The following is a 15,808-nucleotide window of genomic DNA, read 5'->3' as shown; positions in this document are numbered from 1 at the left end:
ATGTAAACTTCTCTAGTGTTTGAAGTCAAGATGAAGATTTATTTTTAACCAGTGTTTCAAAAGAGGATTTATGTAGATTTAAAAAATAGGTTCTATAAATGTTTGTGACCCATTCCTTATGTTACATTGCTTATGCCATCTTCACTTTATTTGTAGTCTTGAGTATGCTGTATATTTGGCTCAATTCCTTAAAAAAGTAATTTTGTTTATATTTAATATTCTGTATTAAAATAAGTCCTCTTTATCAGGAACATTTAATTAGTTAGAACACCTGACCATGCCAGGTTACAGTTAGTGACATTTTTTTTAAATCAAATTAGAAAAACTCATGTTGCTTTATAACAAGAAATGATAGTGCAGGATGTGTTTTACCTTGGAAAAATTACTTAATTCTTCTGACCTTGAGTTTCACATGTGTAAAACAAAGAGATCAGTGATTATTAATTTGCTGTGTATAACAATTACCTTTGGAAAATGGAAAATACATGCATTTAACTCCACCCCCAAGAATTCTGATTTGGTAGATTTAGAGAAGTGTTTTTCAACCTCAGACTGTCAACATCTGGGGATAGTTTGTTTTGGGGGCTGTCCTGTGCATTGTAGGATGTTTAGCAGCGTGTGTAGCCTTTACACACTAGATATTGGTAACAACCCCCTGGTCCCTCTCACCCCCCCGTCCCGAAGCAACCAGAAACATCTCCAGACTTTGCCAGATGTTCACTAGGGACAAATTCACCCCGGGTTGAGAACAGTCTTTCCAAAGTCAGATCCAAAAATTTGCCATTATTTTACTAGCCCCATTAATAGTTTGATATTAATGGTCTTAAGCTACACTTTGAGAAAGGCTAGTTTGCTAGAATTTAAGGCCTTTTATAGCCATAATATTTTTTTAAGTGACTAGTTAAGCATTTTTTCCTAATTTTTCCGTATTTGGTAAATATTGTAGCTAAAAATTATGGAATCCATATATAGCCACATTTTTAGAACATTTAGGTATTTCTCTTTGAAAAAGTAAGTGTCAGAATACAATTTGATTATATCAAGATGTAACTGTCGAAATACATAGCTAAAAGTGTGATGGTACTTGTTCAAGTCTAAAAATCCTTTATAAAGAAATTCCCCTTTGGAACCCTCCTACACTGTTGGTGGAAATGCAAGCTGGTGCGGCACTCTGGAAAACAGTATGGAGTTTCCTCAGAAAGTTGAAAATAGAGCTACTCTACGACCCAGCAATTGCACTACTGGGTATTTAGCCAAAGATACAAATGTAGTGATCCGAAGGGGCACGTGCACCCCAATGTTTATAGCAGCAATGTCCACAATAGCCAAAGTATGGAAAGAGCCTAGATGTCCATCGACAGATGAATGAATAAAGAAGATGTGGTGTAGATATACAAGGGAATATTATGCAGCCATAAAAAACGAAATCTTGCCATTTGCAATGACATGGATAAAACTAGAGGGTAAGCGAAATAAGTCAATCAGAGAAAAGACAGTTATCATACACTCTCACTGATAGGTGGAATTTGAGAAACAAGGCAGAGAATCAGAGGGGAGGAGAGGAAAAAAATGAAACAAGAGGAAACCAGAGAGGGAGACAGACCATAAGAGAGACTCTTAGGAAACAAACTGAGGGTTACTGGAGTGGAGGGGCTGGGTGGGGTGGCTGGGTGATGGACTTTGGGGAGGATATGTGCTATGGTGAGCACTGTGAATTGTGTAAGACGGATGAATCACAGAACTGTACCCCTGAAACAAATAATACATTATAAAAAAATAAAATAATCTAACTTAAAAAAAATTCCCCTTCTCATGTGTTTAGTGGAAACGATTCCATATGGCCTTTTGTTTCATTAGGATCAGGCGGCTAGAGACATGAAGAGGCTTGAAGAAAAGGACAAGGAAAGAAAAAACGTAAAGTAAGTTGTTTTCTTCTCCCTCACAAAGGTTACATGAAAAATGCTAAAGTATTACAAACCTTATTTCCCCAAAGTTTGTAGAGAAAAATTAAAATACACGAATGTCTTGCCTTGAATTTACCCCTGTATCTTATAATAGAGATGACAAAATCTTTGCATTTGCAGTAATTAAAAACATTCTTTTTGGTAGAATAATATTTAGTGTTTCATTGTAATTTTTTAGTAGACGCAAGAGTGAGTTACAGTGGGAGTTGAAAGAGTGTAATTACTAAAGTTTGGGCTTATTGTTCTGAGCTTTGTCCCATAATTAATACAAAGTCAGTTAATGCCTGCAGAATTAATTATGAGTAATGTGATTATATCATAAAAAGTCTGTTATCAATAAATAATGCAGACTGGTTTATTTACGGAGTGATATGCTTTAGCAACAAATCAGAACTTGAAATATCTTATTTTCTGGGAAAGCGAATTCTTCTCTTTCCCCTTGCTGAATACACTCCTCTTAAGGCTTTTGCTTACCAGGCACAGGCAGGCAGGGCTGCACTTACCCTCTGCTTGTAGTCAGTGCCTCAGGCCCTTGCCAGGGTTCCTGCGCCACATGGAGGTTCGGCCCTCGTTTTGGTGCTTACTGTGTGTTACATCCTCTTCCAGCTGCCCTACGCTGGTGGCGTTGCTTGCCTTGAGAACAGCAAGTGCTCTAGGTTAGGTGGGAAGTCTGTTAGAACCAGATGGTTGTGGGAACTACACAGCCATACTCTCTGTAGCAGCTGAGAGATGCTGCAAGTGGTGACACCCCCTCCTCCATGAGAACTGCTTGGGAGGCTTAGTATCAAACTTAAAAAAGAGTTGAGGTAGTTCTTCTCTGTCCGCAAGGATTTTGGCTGAATCCAGTTACTCCAGAGCTAGAAACTCTAGGGGAGAGTAAGAAAATTGTGACATTCTTTTTAGTGTATACCAAATAGAGGGTTTTGGGCCTTTTCTTTCTTTCTTTATTTATTTATTTTTTTAACAAAATGCAGTTTCTTTTAAAAATGCCTTTCACAACTGCGCTGTGTTTGTCTTATGGGGTTTTCAAGGCTAGGATCTTTGGGTATCTATCTTCAAAGGTTTTTACTCCTTATATCCTCATTAGTAATTGGTGTTTCTAGGGTACCATATCATCCCATTCAGAAGAGTGCAAAGTGCAGCTTTCAGGGTGAAGGCACACATACATGCTGAATGGATCGTGTACAGTGTGCTTATTGCTGCTTTGTTATTGTTAGTGTTGAGAGTTCCTGTGCTGTATGGAATTCAACACTAACTTGCTATAAGAATGGAGCTGGGTATGTGGAACATTTGCAGGGAAGTTTGTTTCTCCGCTTGTTTTTCCAGGGGTATTCGAGATGACATTGAAGAGGAAGATGACCAAGTGAGTTCCTATGCAGTATTTCTATCTTTTATTTTCACCCCACAAAGTCTGTACTGGGGACAAGCTAGAGGTTGCCTTCACTGAAATGGCCATTCCTGACAGTGAGCAGGGAATGTCATGTGACTTGCTCCTTTTCTACCTGTATGACCAGTTGGTAATAGAAAAATTCACATAGCTTTCCCCCATGTTGAAGATGAAACTGTTCATCAGCTATGACATCAAAAACAAATACGAGCTTTTTATTCAGCTTGATTTTTTTTTTTTTCCAAAATTAAATGTTTATGCTTCTGAGTCAAGAAGTAGTGTGGGATCTTCTGATGGCCTCTAGCAACATCTAACCTTTACGCTCTTTCTAAGGGTTCTGATTGTGATTCTTATATTTCAAGATGGAACATTAGTTTAATGACTGTCCTTCAGTATTTTTCTTCCCCATTGTTCAGTTGTGGGATGGTGAGAAGGGAACCAGAGTGAGCAGTAGCCCTTTCCAGGTTTGTGAACCTTCTAAATCAGTGTCAACTTCCAAACTTGGATTGGTCAGTCCACAGCATGTGTTCCACAGCTCTGGGCAGGGTAGGTAGACACCCCACCCCAGGAAGGCTGCGGGATAGACAGCTTTGTAAGTCTTGTTAAACAAGTTAAATCATTGTGTAGTACTAACTGTCTCATTCATTTCTTTTGATTGTCCCTCTGAATACTGCTGTTGTTAAAGGAATCATTGCTAGTATAAGTCTTGCCTTACTTGGTAGGTATTTAAACTGTGTGCAGTCATCTGGTACACTGTGTGCACTAATTACAGGAGCAGAGATGTTCTTAGTTGTATTTGGGTGTGATTATGTTCTTGTGCTTTCCTGCAGGAAGCTTACTTTCGGTACATGGCAGAGAACCCAACTGCTGGTGTGGTTCAGGAGGAAGAAGAAGATAATTTGGAATATGACAGTGATGGAAATCCCATTGCACCTTCCAAAAAAATCATTGATCCTCTTCCTCCCATTGATCATTCGGAGGTATGGTGTTTCTTGCTGAATTTGATTCTTATTTCAAAAGCCGATAGTTCCCTTCAGCTTTAATATCTAGATTTTCTCAATATCTCAGTAATCCTGATTCATACTCCTTATGTCATGAAAGTATTTGTTCTTTGGGATCTCCCCATCTCTGCTAAATGGTCGAGTCAGGAAGTGAAGCTTTATAGCTTATGTTGTTCAAGACACAGCTGAATCGCTCGCTCCTGTTCGATTTTAGGCTAAGAATTTTTTTCAAGCAATTGTACTTGTTTTCCAAACCATCATTTTACCTTTCAGAATGGGCTCTTGGGCCTGCATTTGTCTTTTAATTGCTGTAAATCTTTATTGTTTCTCTCAGATCTGGGGCAGATGAGCAGCTGTTCCTTCAAAGTGGAGCCAGGAATTATAGTTTCCTTAAGTCAGGAAAAAGAGAATGAGAATGAGGATATCCGTATACCCACTTGAAAAAAAAAAAAAAAAGTGTTTCATTCAGGTTAAATATCAGATGAGGTCTTGCATACCTTAATCTAGATCTAGAATGGTGGTTCTCAAAGTGTGGTCCAAGGACTCCTACGAGGATCTTTTCAGGGAGTCTGAAAAGATTATTATTAGTAGTAGTAATTATTATTACATTAATTATTATTATAATTACATAATATATAAAATATATAATTTTATAATAATAATTATTATTATTTTCATAATAATGCCAGCATAATTTGCCTCTTCCAACACATCAGTATCTGCATCGATAGTTAAAAGCACAGGTAGGTCGCATTCCTGAAACCTTAGCACGAATGAATCAAGGCAGTGTTATCAGCTTGTCTAGTAGTGGTTATACTCTTCCCTGCCACACCCTCACAGTTAAAAAAAAAAAAAAGGCCATCTTCACTAAAGAAAATCCTGGATAAAATGGTAAAAATTATGATTTATTAAATCTTTTTTTTTTTAAGATTTTACTTATTTATTTGACAGACAGAGACCACAAGTAGGCAGAGAGGCAGGCAGAGAGTGAGAGGGAAGCAGGCTCCCCGCTAAGCAGAGAGCCCGATGTGGGGCTCAATCCCAGGACCCTGGGATCATGACCTGAGCCAAAGGCAGAGGCTTTAACCCACTGAGCCTCCCCAGGCACCCCTGATTTATTAAATCTTGACCCTTGTGTTCTTTTTCTTCTGTGTGACAAAACGAGAAGTACAAATAAAGCATTTCTGTTGCATGCCAGAATAGGATAATTGTCTCTAGGGTAGGCACTTAGGTGTTTTGAGTTGTAAGCTGACCTAGCTGCTTTTTTTTCATGGAATACCATTTTCATTTGAGAAAATGAATGACTTCTCAAGGGAAACAGTTGAAAATGTTTATTGCCAATGATAGGAATTCAAGCTTTCAAGCGAAAATTAGAATTTGGGAAGCTTCTGTTCACAAACTTCTATTCACGGAGTTTAACAGCTTTCCAATACTTAAAGACTGTTGTAACGAAGTTGATAGTGATAAACAAGTATGATTTTTTTTTATTGTATTGTGAAATGTTTTACCATGTGGATGATCTGCATACTACCTCAGTGAACCAGTATTTTCAAGTATACAATGCATGATTTTACGAGATTGTGCATGAGTAAAGGCTTCATTCAAAATGTATGATAGACCCATGGATTATAATATAATAATGTGAGAATGTAATTTATGTGGTGTCAGATTATACAATGAAAATATATTTTAAGAAGTGACCACTTGTCAAGGCTTAGTGTACTATCAAAGAAGTAAAAATCCACTAGAATTTGAAAAGACTACTAAAAATAAATACTCTCTTCCCTTTCTAATTACATATCTTTGTGAGGCCAGATTTTCTTCTTAGGCTTCAATCAAAGCAGTATATTGCAACAATTTGAATATAGTAGGGACCAATTTCTTTTAAGTCAGACATAAAGAGATATATAAAAATGTAAAACAAGGTTATAACTTTTTTTTTTTTCCTCAAAGATTTTCTGTATTTATTTGACAGACAGAGATCACAAGTAGGCAGAGAAGCAGGCAGAGAGAGAGGAGGAAGCAGGCTCCCTGCTGAGCAGAGAGCCCAACTCGGGGCTCCATCCCAGGACCCTGGGATCATGACCTGAGCAGAAGGCAGAGGCTTTAACCCACTAAGCCACCTAGGTGCCCCTATAACTTTTTTTTAAAGTAAATCTTTTATGTTATAGTATAGTGGTGTGTTACTGTTTTTAAATGAATAAATCTTAAAGAATTTTCCCAATTTTAATTTTAATATGGTAACTGTCAGCGGATAAAACCCACATAAGCAAAAGCTCATTGTGTTTTTGATAAGTGTAAAGGGCACCTGAGACTAAAACATTTGGAGAACTACTGGTCTAGAGTATGGGTTATACTCAAACTTTTAAATGTTTCCTTTTGCATAGATGCTACCAAATAATGCGTTGGTATTACATGTGGCAAATGAAACTAAAAATGTGACACTAATGTGGGAGGAAGCATCCATGATAAGATAAAGGATGAAAATCTAATAAGAAAAAACACACAAATACTTGAAATAATCATCTAATAAGATGTTTGAGATACTTGACGAAGCTGTCAAACCTCGTCATCGTGCTGGGGTAGCGCACAGTTGACCCATGTAGTGCGGGCAGCCTGCCAGGAAAGACCTGAAGTAAGGAAAGGATAGCCTTTCTGCTTCTGTGTAGCTTTCTTCACATTCGTTTCATGTATTTATTCATATATTTGTTATTTTATTCATTTCATACATATATATAACAAAAAATAACACATTTGTATGTACAGTTTGTGAAAGAAGACAATTCTGCCCTCAGGGAGCTTCCATTCTGAAAAAGAGAGGAGAACTGAGGAAAATCCTGTTGTCGCTTAGTGCAGCCTGGTGGGGAGTATAAAAGGTTCTGCCTATTTGTAGTGCTAAAGGAGAACTTTTTTAAAACATTCTTACTTTTTTGTTGATAATACCACAGAAAGGTAATTTTAGGCTATATCTAGAATTAATGGAATTTTATTGTAGACCACTTAGGTGGTTAAAGAGAATCATTTAACCAAATTTAGTAAGTGGTGATTTGCTTATTTTTATAGTCTCAGTACAGTAAGTTGTAAAAAGAGTAGCAGGAATGACTTTTTTCCTCTTTGGAATTGGAAATGCTTAGCCATACATTTTTTTAAAAAGTTAAGTAAAGAGTTTCTTTTTTGTGTGTGTTTTTTTTGTTGTTGTTGTTTTTAAGATTTTATTTATTTACTTGACCAGACAGAGATCACAAGTAGGCAGAGAGACAGGCAAAGAGAGAGGCGGGGGGGGAGGGGGGGTGGGGAAGCAGGCTCCCTGCCGAGCAGAGAGCCCGCTATGGGGCTCGATCCCAGGATCCTGGGATCATGACCTGAGCCGAAGGCAGAGGCTTTAACCCCCTGAGCCACCCAGGCGCCCCAAGGGTTTCATGTTTTTTAAAAAGAATAGAACTCCCTCTAAAGGCAGAGGTCTCCTCATAGGAAATATTAGAAATGTTTTTAAATGGTAGAGCTAGGTGAACAGCTTATTCCAGAAGCATATTTAAATGGAATTTAAATGGAATGTCTTTAAAACACTTGTCCTCTAAAATAAAACTAAGACAAAATCAGAAAGGGAGACAAACCTTGAGAGACTTTAAACCGTAGGAAACAAACTGAGAGTTGCTGGGCAGGGCGGGGGTGGGGTAACTGGATGATGGACATTAAGGAGGGCCTGTGATGTAATGAGCACTGGGTGTTATATAAGAAATGAATCACTGAAAAAAAAAAAAAAAAAAGAAATGAATCACTGAACTCTGCCTCTGAAACTAATAATACACTATATGTTAATTAATTGAATTTAGATTAAAATAATAAAATGTCTTCTGAGGCCTTTGGCTATATAGAGATTCCTTAGTCTACATCAAGGTGGTTCACATCTGCAGTGTCCTTTAGGAGTCTCTTTAAGAAGTAGGGTGTTGTTTATTTTGAAAATGGAAATTGGTAAAGATACTGGCTGTACATTTGGGATGTGTGTCATGAATAAGTGAATTCCTTTGTCCTCTCTTGCTGGTTAAGGCTTTACTTACATAATATGTGTAAAAGGTTATTTTGCATTAAAATCAAACTTACAGGATTGACTCTTGAATTCTAGACTAACTTTGAATAATTGGACCTGCAGATTGACTATCCACCATTTGAAAAAAATTTTTACAACGAGCATGAAGAGATAACCAACCTCACCCCTCAGCAGCTAATAGATCTCCGTCATAAGCTCAATCTTCGGGTAAGTCGATCATTAAGCCAAATATTCTTTTTTTTTTTTTTTCTTTTAAGATTTTATCTATTTATTTAAGAGAGGGAGCACAGACAGGGGGAGCTGCAGAGGGCAAGGGAGAAGCAGACTCCCCACCAAGCAGGGAGCCTGATGCAGGGCTCGATCCGGGGACCTTGGGATCATGACCTGAGCTAAAGGCAGATGCTTAACCAACTGAGCCACTAGGCTCTCCTAAGCCATATTCTTAAATTAATATTAGTTAGTCCAGGGTTAGTAGTATCACTTATCCAAACTAAAATAACCTTCTTTTCTAATGGTCCTTGGACTGTCTTTGATAGAGTAATAACTATATCCTTTTAGGCTCCTATGTCTTGATTTTTATTGTTTTAGTCTTCAGCTCTTTTAGGATAGGATTGTTTTTTCTTTAATGCAACACATGTGAATGCCATACATACGTTCAATTTTGTATCTTGTGTTGGAATAAGAAGTCAGTTGTGACCTTAAAATTAGTCAGGAGTTGTTTCTGCAGTGAGTACTGTGTGCTAGGAACTGTGTTAGGCAGGCTGGAAATGAAGGGGCTAAGAGTCCCCATCAGGAAGGAGAGACAGGATTAATAGATATAAACAACATGTGAAGTCTTAGAATATTTTAAAATTAAGACATCTCAAATTATATGTAGCACACTTTTTTAAAAAATTAGAAGAAATTAACACCTTCTTAAGTATGCACTGATTTCAGAATAATAGTTTTTTTTTTTTTTAAGATTATATTATTTATTTGATAGAGACAGGGCGAGAGAGGTAACACAAATGGGGAGAATGAGAGGGAGAAGCAGACTTCCCACTGAGCAGGGAGCCCAATGCGGGGCTTGATCCCAGGACCCCAGGATCATGACTGGAGCCTATGGCAGACGCTTAACGCCTGAGCCACCCAGGTACCCCAGAATAATAGTTTTTAATTGCCAAAAATTTTGGGGTTGCACATTGACCACATTGTTTCAGGTACTGCTAGATGTTAGTTAAGTGAAACACACAGATAATACAGTAATATCTTCTCTAGGGTGGACAGCTTTCTGGCCTCTGTCTGCCTTGCTAATTTCTGTGTGATGTTTGAACCTGTTTTCTGAGAGAGGATGTGTTGCATATGCATGCATGCCTATTTTCCACGGGTAACCTACACCCCTGGCCCCCCCCCACTAAAACCTTTTAAGTGAAATCCTGATTAGACATTATCAGTATTAGAAGCATTGCAGAGTTACTACTGTTGGAGTCAACATGGAGGTTAGAAAACCCATTCTTCACCTGGGTATAGTTTGAACAATGTTTGACAGTAGCTGGACCATCATTAAGTGGGACACTAGCTCTTTAGGCAGAATTGAAAATGTAGACAATAAATAGTAACCAGTGGGTATAGACATGTCTTGTTTGGAGTTATTTGCACTTTCATTTTATTTCAAGAGTGTATTTTATTTTTTTCTACCATCTGGTTAATAGTTAACGCAAAATGACCCAAAAAAAAGTATTTATGACTTTTTCCAATTCATTGAGCAATATTTTTATTTCTTATAAGAAAATTCTGATTTAAGAGATTTCTAGGCACTTAATCATTTTAAATGATATGACAGTTATCTCAGGAATATTTATAATGGAGTTTTTTTATGTAAGGCTTTAGATCTATTATTACTTGGGTTATACCTTTTCAAACAGTATGCACTTTTAACCACAGACTTCTGTTTTCCCTTGTGTATACTGAAGTGAAGTACAAGGTGCAGGTGAACACTGTTGAACTTCCAATGCTGCTCATTTTGAAGTACGAGTCACTCCTGGGAGTTGTCTTTATTTGTAGGTCTCTGGTGCTGCGCCTCCTAGACCGGGAAGTAGTTTTGCTCATTTTGGGTTTGATGAACAACTTATGCACCAGATTCGGAAATCTGAGTACACACAGCCCACTCCAATACAGTGCCAGGTAAGTAAAGCGTAATGAAAGAACAACAAAGCGGGATGATACTCAGTGACCATGCTGATTTTACAAACAAGTCAGAGTAGTAAAACAGCATGTAGTCCAAAATTATATTGGCATAGATAAAAGGTATCTAAATATTTCATCTGTGGCTTAGTCTCCAAATTTTGCTTGGAAAAAACATAGATGAAATCCAAGAGTATTTTTGAAACATTTAAAAATTATAGAGTAAAAAAAAAAAATTAACGAAAGTATATTACTGACCATTCTAAGATGTTGCTAAAGGGGCTGGGAAATATTCTTTTGTATCTGCTAAATATCTTGAAAATATGACCTGAAGAAAGCAGTTTTTTAAATAAACATAACGAAAAAGATTTGGGTGTAGGCAAGCACTGCCAGTGACTAAGATTCTTTTGGCCGTGACCTGAAAATTCTCATTTATAACTGGAAGTAATAACTTTTGTTTTCCATTTATATATGGGATTTATTCATTCCTACACAGAATATGAGAATTTTCTGTATGTGGATGAGTAAGCTAGTCTGTACCTTCTCAAGTGGAAATTTTTCTGATTTTAGCCACCCACTTACATTATAAATGGCAGTTTTTTATTTCTGTATCTCAAGCAAAATGGTCGTTCATATTTTGTAAAACCGTGGCTGACCCACATGTAGAGAATGATAATATTATTTGCTATAAATCAAGCAGTTTATGGAAATGCCAGGTATTCCTTGTTATTTTATAGCCAATGTGCATGACCTATCAGGATATTTTTGTTTCATTGGAAATGAATGTCATAGTTTCCCTAGGATTTCCTTCAGTATGTCTTTCCAAGTGAAAGTTTAGAGTGGATATACTTTATTTTTTCTCTAGGGTGTGCCTGTGGCATTAAGTGGTAGAGATATGATTGGTATTGCCAAAACAGGCAGTGGGAAAACTGCAGCTTTTATCTGGCCCATGTTGATTCATATAATGGACCAGAAGGAATTGGAACCAGGAGATGGACCAATCGCAGTGATCGTGTGTCCTACTAGGGAGCTCTGCCAGCAGGTGCGTGCTTTGTGTAGAATGCCCCCTTCTGTGTGTGAACTAGGAAGGGACTAGTCAGTCAAGAGGGTAGAATTAACTGGGAAGCTTCTTCAAAATGTGGTGAAATGTGCATAAAATTGATCATTTTAATCATTTTTTAAGTATACAGTTCCATAGTATGGAGAACATTCACATTGTTGCGCTACCAGGAAACTTTTGGAAAATACTGTGTTCCTATGTATTTTCCATATGACCAAACATATTTTTCCCTAAAAATGTTGAAAGAGAAAAAATATTCGGAATTGCTTGTATTTTAAGATCCCAGTGTTTTCCTCCTGGGTTAATTCATTTTGCTTGGGTAGAAAGGCAATGACAAGGTCAGGAAGAACAGTTTAAAAGAAAAAAAAGAATAATCAAGACAGGGTTGCAGATAGCCTGTTGGTACTCTGTTCATTTACTTTATGAATAAAAATGTGATTTTAAAGCATTTTCTAGCTTTTGATTTTCTATGACATCACATTCTCTGGGTTTTTTTTTTTTAGAACTCCCTTTTGGGTATTGGTCAGGGTCCTGGTTTGTTCATGTCATTATGTCAACAACTTTGCAGATCCATGCAGAATGTAAGCGGTTTGGGAAAGCGTATAATCTTCGATCAGTCGCTGTATATGGAGGAGGAAGCATGTGGGAGCAGGCCAAGGCCCTTCAGGAGGGGGCAGAGATTGTTGTGTGTACCCCAGTAAGTATGTCTTGGGTTCAAGTGGCTTCTCATGAGAAGCCATTCTTGGTATGGAAAGGTGTTGGTTATTGGATGGAATGGCCCCTAAAATGTGGTAAAGCAGGGTCGAGAATACTCTGATAATCACAGCTTGTGGCTTTGGTTTAATTTTGATTGGGTGCCTAGATTAGCAGTCTGTTAAGAATGTCTGACATATATGTTAGTAGCTACAGATTCCCCTCTGTTTCAGCCTTTTTTACTGCTTTCCTAGAAAGTGGATCTGTGGTTACTTGAGACCATCAGGAATCAAAAAGAAGATGATCTTTGGACCGTACAATTTGGAGTTTGGTCATAGTTCCTAAAAGAGTATAGTCTAAATAAAAAGCTATCAAAAAGGTCCTAAATTAGGTTATTTTAGAAAGCCCCACAAAATTGTTCTGGCCATGTTCCCACAATTGTGTTTTCTTAATTTTCTGTTCTTTTAAGCTCTGTAGTGCATAAAGTCCCAAGTCTGTCTGACCCAGTGTCTGTTACATTCGACAGCTGGAGTATTAGCACTGTTTTTTTTTTTTTTTTAAAGATTTTATTTATTTATTTGACAGAGAGAGAGAGAGATCACAAGTAGGCAGAGAGGCAGACAGAGAGAGGAGGAAGCAGGCTCACCGCCGAGCAGAGAGCCCGATGCGGGGCTCGATCCCACGACCCTGAGATCATGACCCGAGCCGAAGGCAGAGGCCCAACCCACTGAGCCACCCAGGCGCCCCTAGCACTTTTGCCAGGAGTACAATTCTAGAAAGTTCTTGTAAATGCCGTTAATTATACTTCCTATTCATTTTCTGGATCTCATAGGGACGACTAATTGATCATGTGAAGAAGAAAGCTACCAATCTTCAAAGAGTCTCTTACCTTGTGTTTGATGAAGCAGATCGCATGTTTGACATGGGATTTGGTATGCCTTTGGTAGTTTCTTCTGTCTGCATCTTCATGATACTCGGTTTTTTCTTGTCTTTCTAGACTTAGCATTTTCTTTCTGTATGAGAGATGCTAAAAATACTCCTGTATAGGATTAGACCATAGAGATAGAGCTAAACCATTAACTATTTTTAGGCATTCTCTCAGGAAGTATGTTAGGCTTGACGGGGTTACAGACATTTTGAAAGTGCCTTTGTGTATAGGGAAAATATTTTCTCTATACTTTGTTTTTATTCATATGACTTTGATTGTGGAAGTCAGGGTCTATGTTCTTAGGTAGTAGATGTCATATCATTTTAGGCTCCTTGCTTTCCTGTCCTCCCAACTTAACCAGCTTTGTGGAAATTCTGAATAACTCATCTTTATTGATGGAAACTACTGGGCCCAGCTTAGCTGGGTGGAGGGGAAAGGATTTCTGGGTTTCGTCCTGAATGATGGGCCTAGGAGTTTCACATTTTCTTTAGTAGTTATAACTCCTCATATGGATATTTTTACTAAAATGACTTTTTCCTAGACATCCCAAACCATCATATGGAGTTATAATGTTAATTTTACTGTTTTACTTTTTCCAGAGTACCAGGTGCGATCCATAGCAAGTCATGTCCGTCCTGACAGACAGAGTATGTATGAAGCAGTTTTATTAAGTCACATTTGTATTCAGAATAAACATCTCTGTATTTTATAGTCACTCACAGTATGGCAGCAAAAATGATCATGTGGGTACTGGTGAGAACCATAGAGGAGGAGATAAAAAGTTGGAATGGCACAGAACCTTAGAGATCATCAGATATAACTAACTCATTTTTGTAGATGATAATCCAAGCCTGAGAATTAAATGACCCAAGTTACGTGGGTTTATCAGCACGTAGAGTTAAAGCACAGTGCAGAGCTGCTGACTGGAAGTCAGAGCCTTTTCGAACCATGTTGACAGTCCCTGTCTTAACCGTGAATGTATAAAAATGGAAAAAGGAAAATGGTTTTTTCCTTAGTGAATCGATTTTGAAACTAAATTTTAAAAGTTCAGGTGGGTTTGTTTTATAAAACTGAATTAATTCTGAGTATCAGTAGGAGGCTTAGTGGGTTTTCAAAAACGAAGTCACTGTTCCTTTAACAGAATTTGCTTCACCTTTTAGCTCTCTTATTCAGTGCAACTTTTCGGAAAAAGATTGAAAAACTGGCCAGAGACATCCTGATCGACCCTATTCGTGTGGTGCAGGGAGACATTGGAGAGGTAACCCTAATAATTAGCAAGGCTAGATTATTATAGGTTATTTCTCATATTTGGGAGACATGGAATTAGTTTTCCACTATTGTGAGGAAAAACACAACACTATGTGCTTATGTATTTATAGATGAGGCAGTGTAATTCAGACTTGTTTTAAAAAACACAAGGTTAGGAGCATAGATGAGACAGCTAGATTTTAAAAATATGGATAATTGTTGAAGTCGGGTGATGGGTACATAGGAGGTGATTATATTCACTTCATTTTTTTGGAATGTTTAAAATTTTACGTAATAAAAATTAAAAACCTTTAGCGGGGAGAGAAAGTGGGCTTTGCCTGGAAGACAGGATAGAACAGACATTTAAAGTGATTGTAGGAGGACCGGGATGACTTGAAAGGCCTCGTGAAAATGAGTTCGTGGAATTTACCTTTCCATATGCCCTGTGTGGAAAATTTGGGTACCTTGAGAGTTCCTGAAGTTGCTTTGCCATGTTTATTATTAAAGTTCTGTGCATTTAGCTGGTGTTATGACATTATCTGCTTTTCATTTTTGAGTGCTTTCTATGTGTATATGAATTGTATTAGGAGCAATGAGTGGGAAGGAGAGAAAAGGAATTTATTTTATTAGGAATAAATAATCTGAATTTCTTGTAACACTGTATTACAAAGTATTGGGGCTCATGAATAGTTGGGTAGAGCACAGTGACTTGAGAAGGGATGTAGGTTTCGAGCTGCACTTGAGTTGCTGAAAGAAAGCCTGAGGAGAAGAGGGGTGGTGGAAAGTGATGTCTGGTCCTTGTTCGGGTGCCTTTTGGCACAAATGTCACAGTCCTCTTTCTTCCTTTTCAGGCAAATGAAGATGTGACACAGATTGTGGAAATTCTCCATTCTGGGCCTAGTAAATGGAACTGGCTTACCCGGCGTCTGGTAGAATTTACCTCTTCAGGAAGTGTTCTCCTGTTTGTTACTAAAAAAGCCAATGCTGAGGAGCTAGCCAATAACCTTAAGCAGGAGGGTCATAATCTTGGGCTGCTTCATGGGGACATGGATCAGAGTGAAAGAAACAAGGTCATTTCAGACTTTAAGAAAAAGGACATCCCAGTCCTGGTGGCCACAGATGTTGCAGGTAGAGTAAAACTTTTCCCCAGTGACCTCATGGCCCTGCGCTGTAAGGGTGCTCTGTCTTGCCGCGTAGGAGCTAGAACACGGGGGGTGCCTCGGGGGCTCAGTCCATTTAGCGCCTCCCTTTGGTGCAGGTCATGATCCCAAAGTCCTCGGACTGAGGCCTGCTTTGGGCTCCTTGCTCAGTGGGGA

At 38.1% G+C, this 15,808-nt stretch overlaps 1 protein-coding gene across 2 annotated transcripts in view; it reads left to right on the top strand.

The window, feature by feature from the left end:
* LOC111158190 (DEAD-box helicase 42) overlaps positions 1-15,808 on the top strand; it is a 39,383-nt gene that overhangs the window by 17,202 nt on the left and 6,373 nt on the right. The window contains exons 4-14 of one of the 2 annotated variants that reach the window (XM_022520101.1): positions 1,858-1,919; positions 3,291-3,327; positions 4,182-4,331; positions 8,503-8,607; positions 10,444-10,563; positions 11,429-11,605; positions 12,192-12,320; positions 13,149-13,248; positions 13,844-13,891; positions 14,405-14,502; positions 15,344-15,620. In XM_022520101.1, the coding sequence (XP_022375809.1) occupies positions 1,858-1,919; positions 3,291-3,327; positions 4,182-4,331; positions 8,503-8,607; positions 10,444-10,563; positions 11,429-11,605; positions 12,192-12,320; positions 13,149-13,248; positions 13,844-13,891; positions 14,405-14,502; positions 15,344-15,620 (1,303 nt within the window). Of the gene's footprint in view, positions 1-1,857; positions 1,920-3,290; positions 3,328-4,181; positions 4,332-8,502; positions 8,608-10,443; positions 10,564-11,428; positions 11,606-12,191; positions 12,321-13,148; positions 13,249-13,843; positions 13,892-14,404; positions 14,503-15,343; positions 15,621-15,808 lie in introns of those variants that run through there. The other variant, XM_022520102.1, reaches the window with a different exon arrangement.

Source organism: Enhydra lutris, unplaced genomic scaffold, assembly GCF_002288905.1.
Source record: "Enhydra lutris kenyoni isolate GAN:26980312 unplaced genomic scaffold, ASM228890v2 scaffoldscaffold57, whole genome shotgun sequence".
Lineage (NCBI taxonomy): Eukaryota > Metazoa > Chordata > Mammalia > Carnivora > Mustelidae > Enhydra > Enhydra lutris.
Note: the sequence above shows the minus strand (reverse complement) of the source record. Positions and strands in the feature narration are given on the sequence as shown.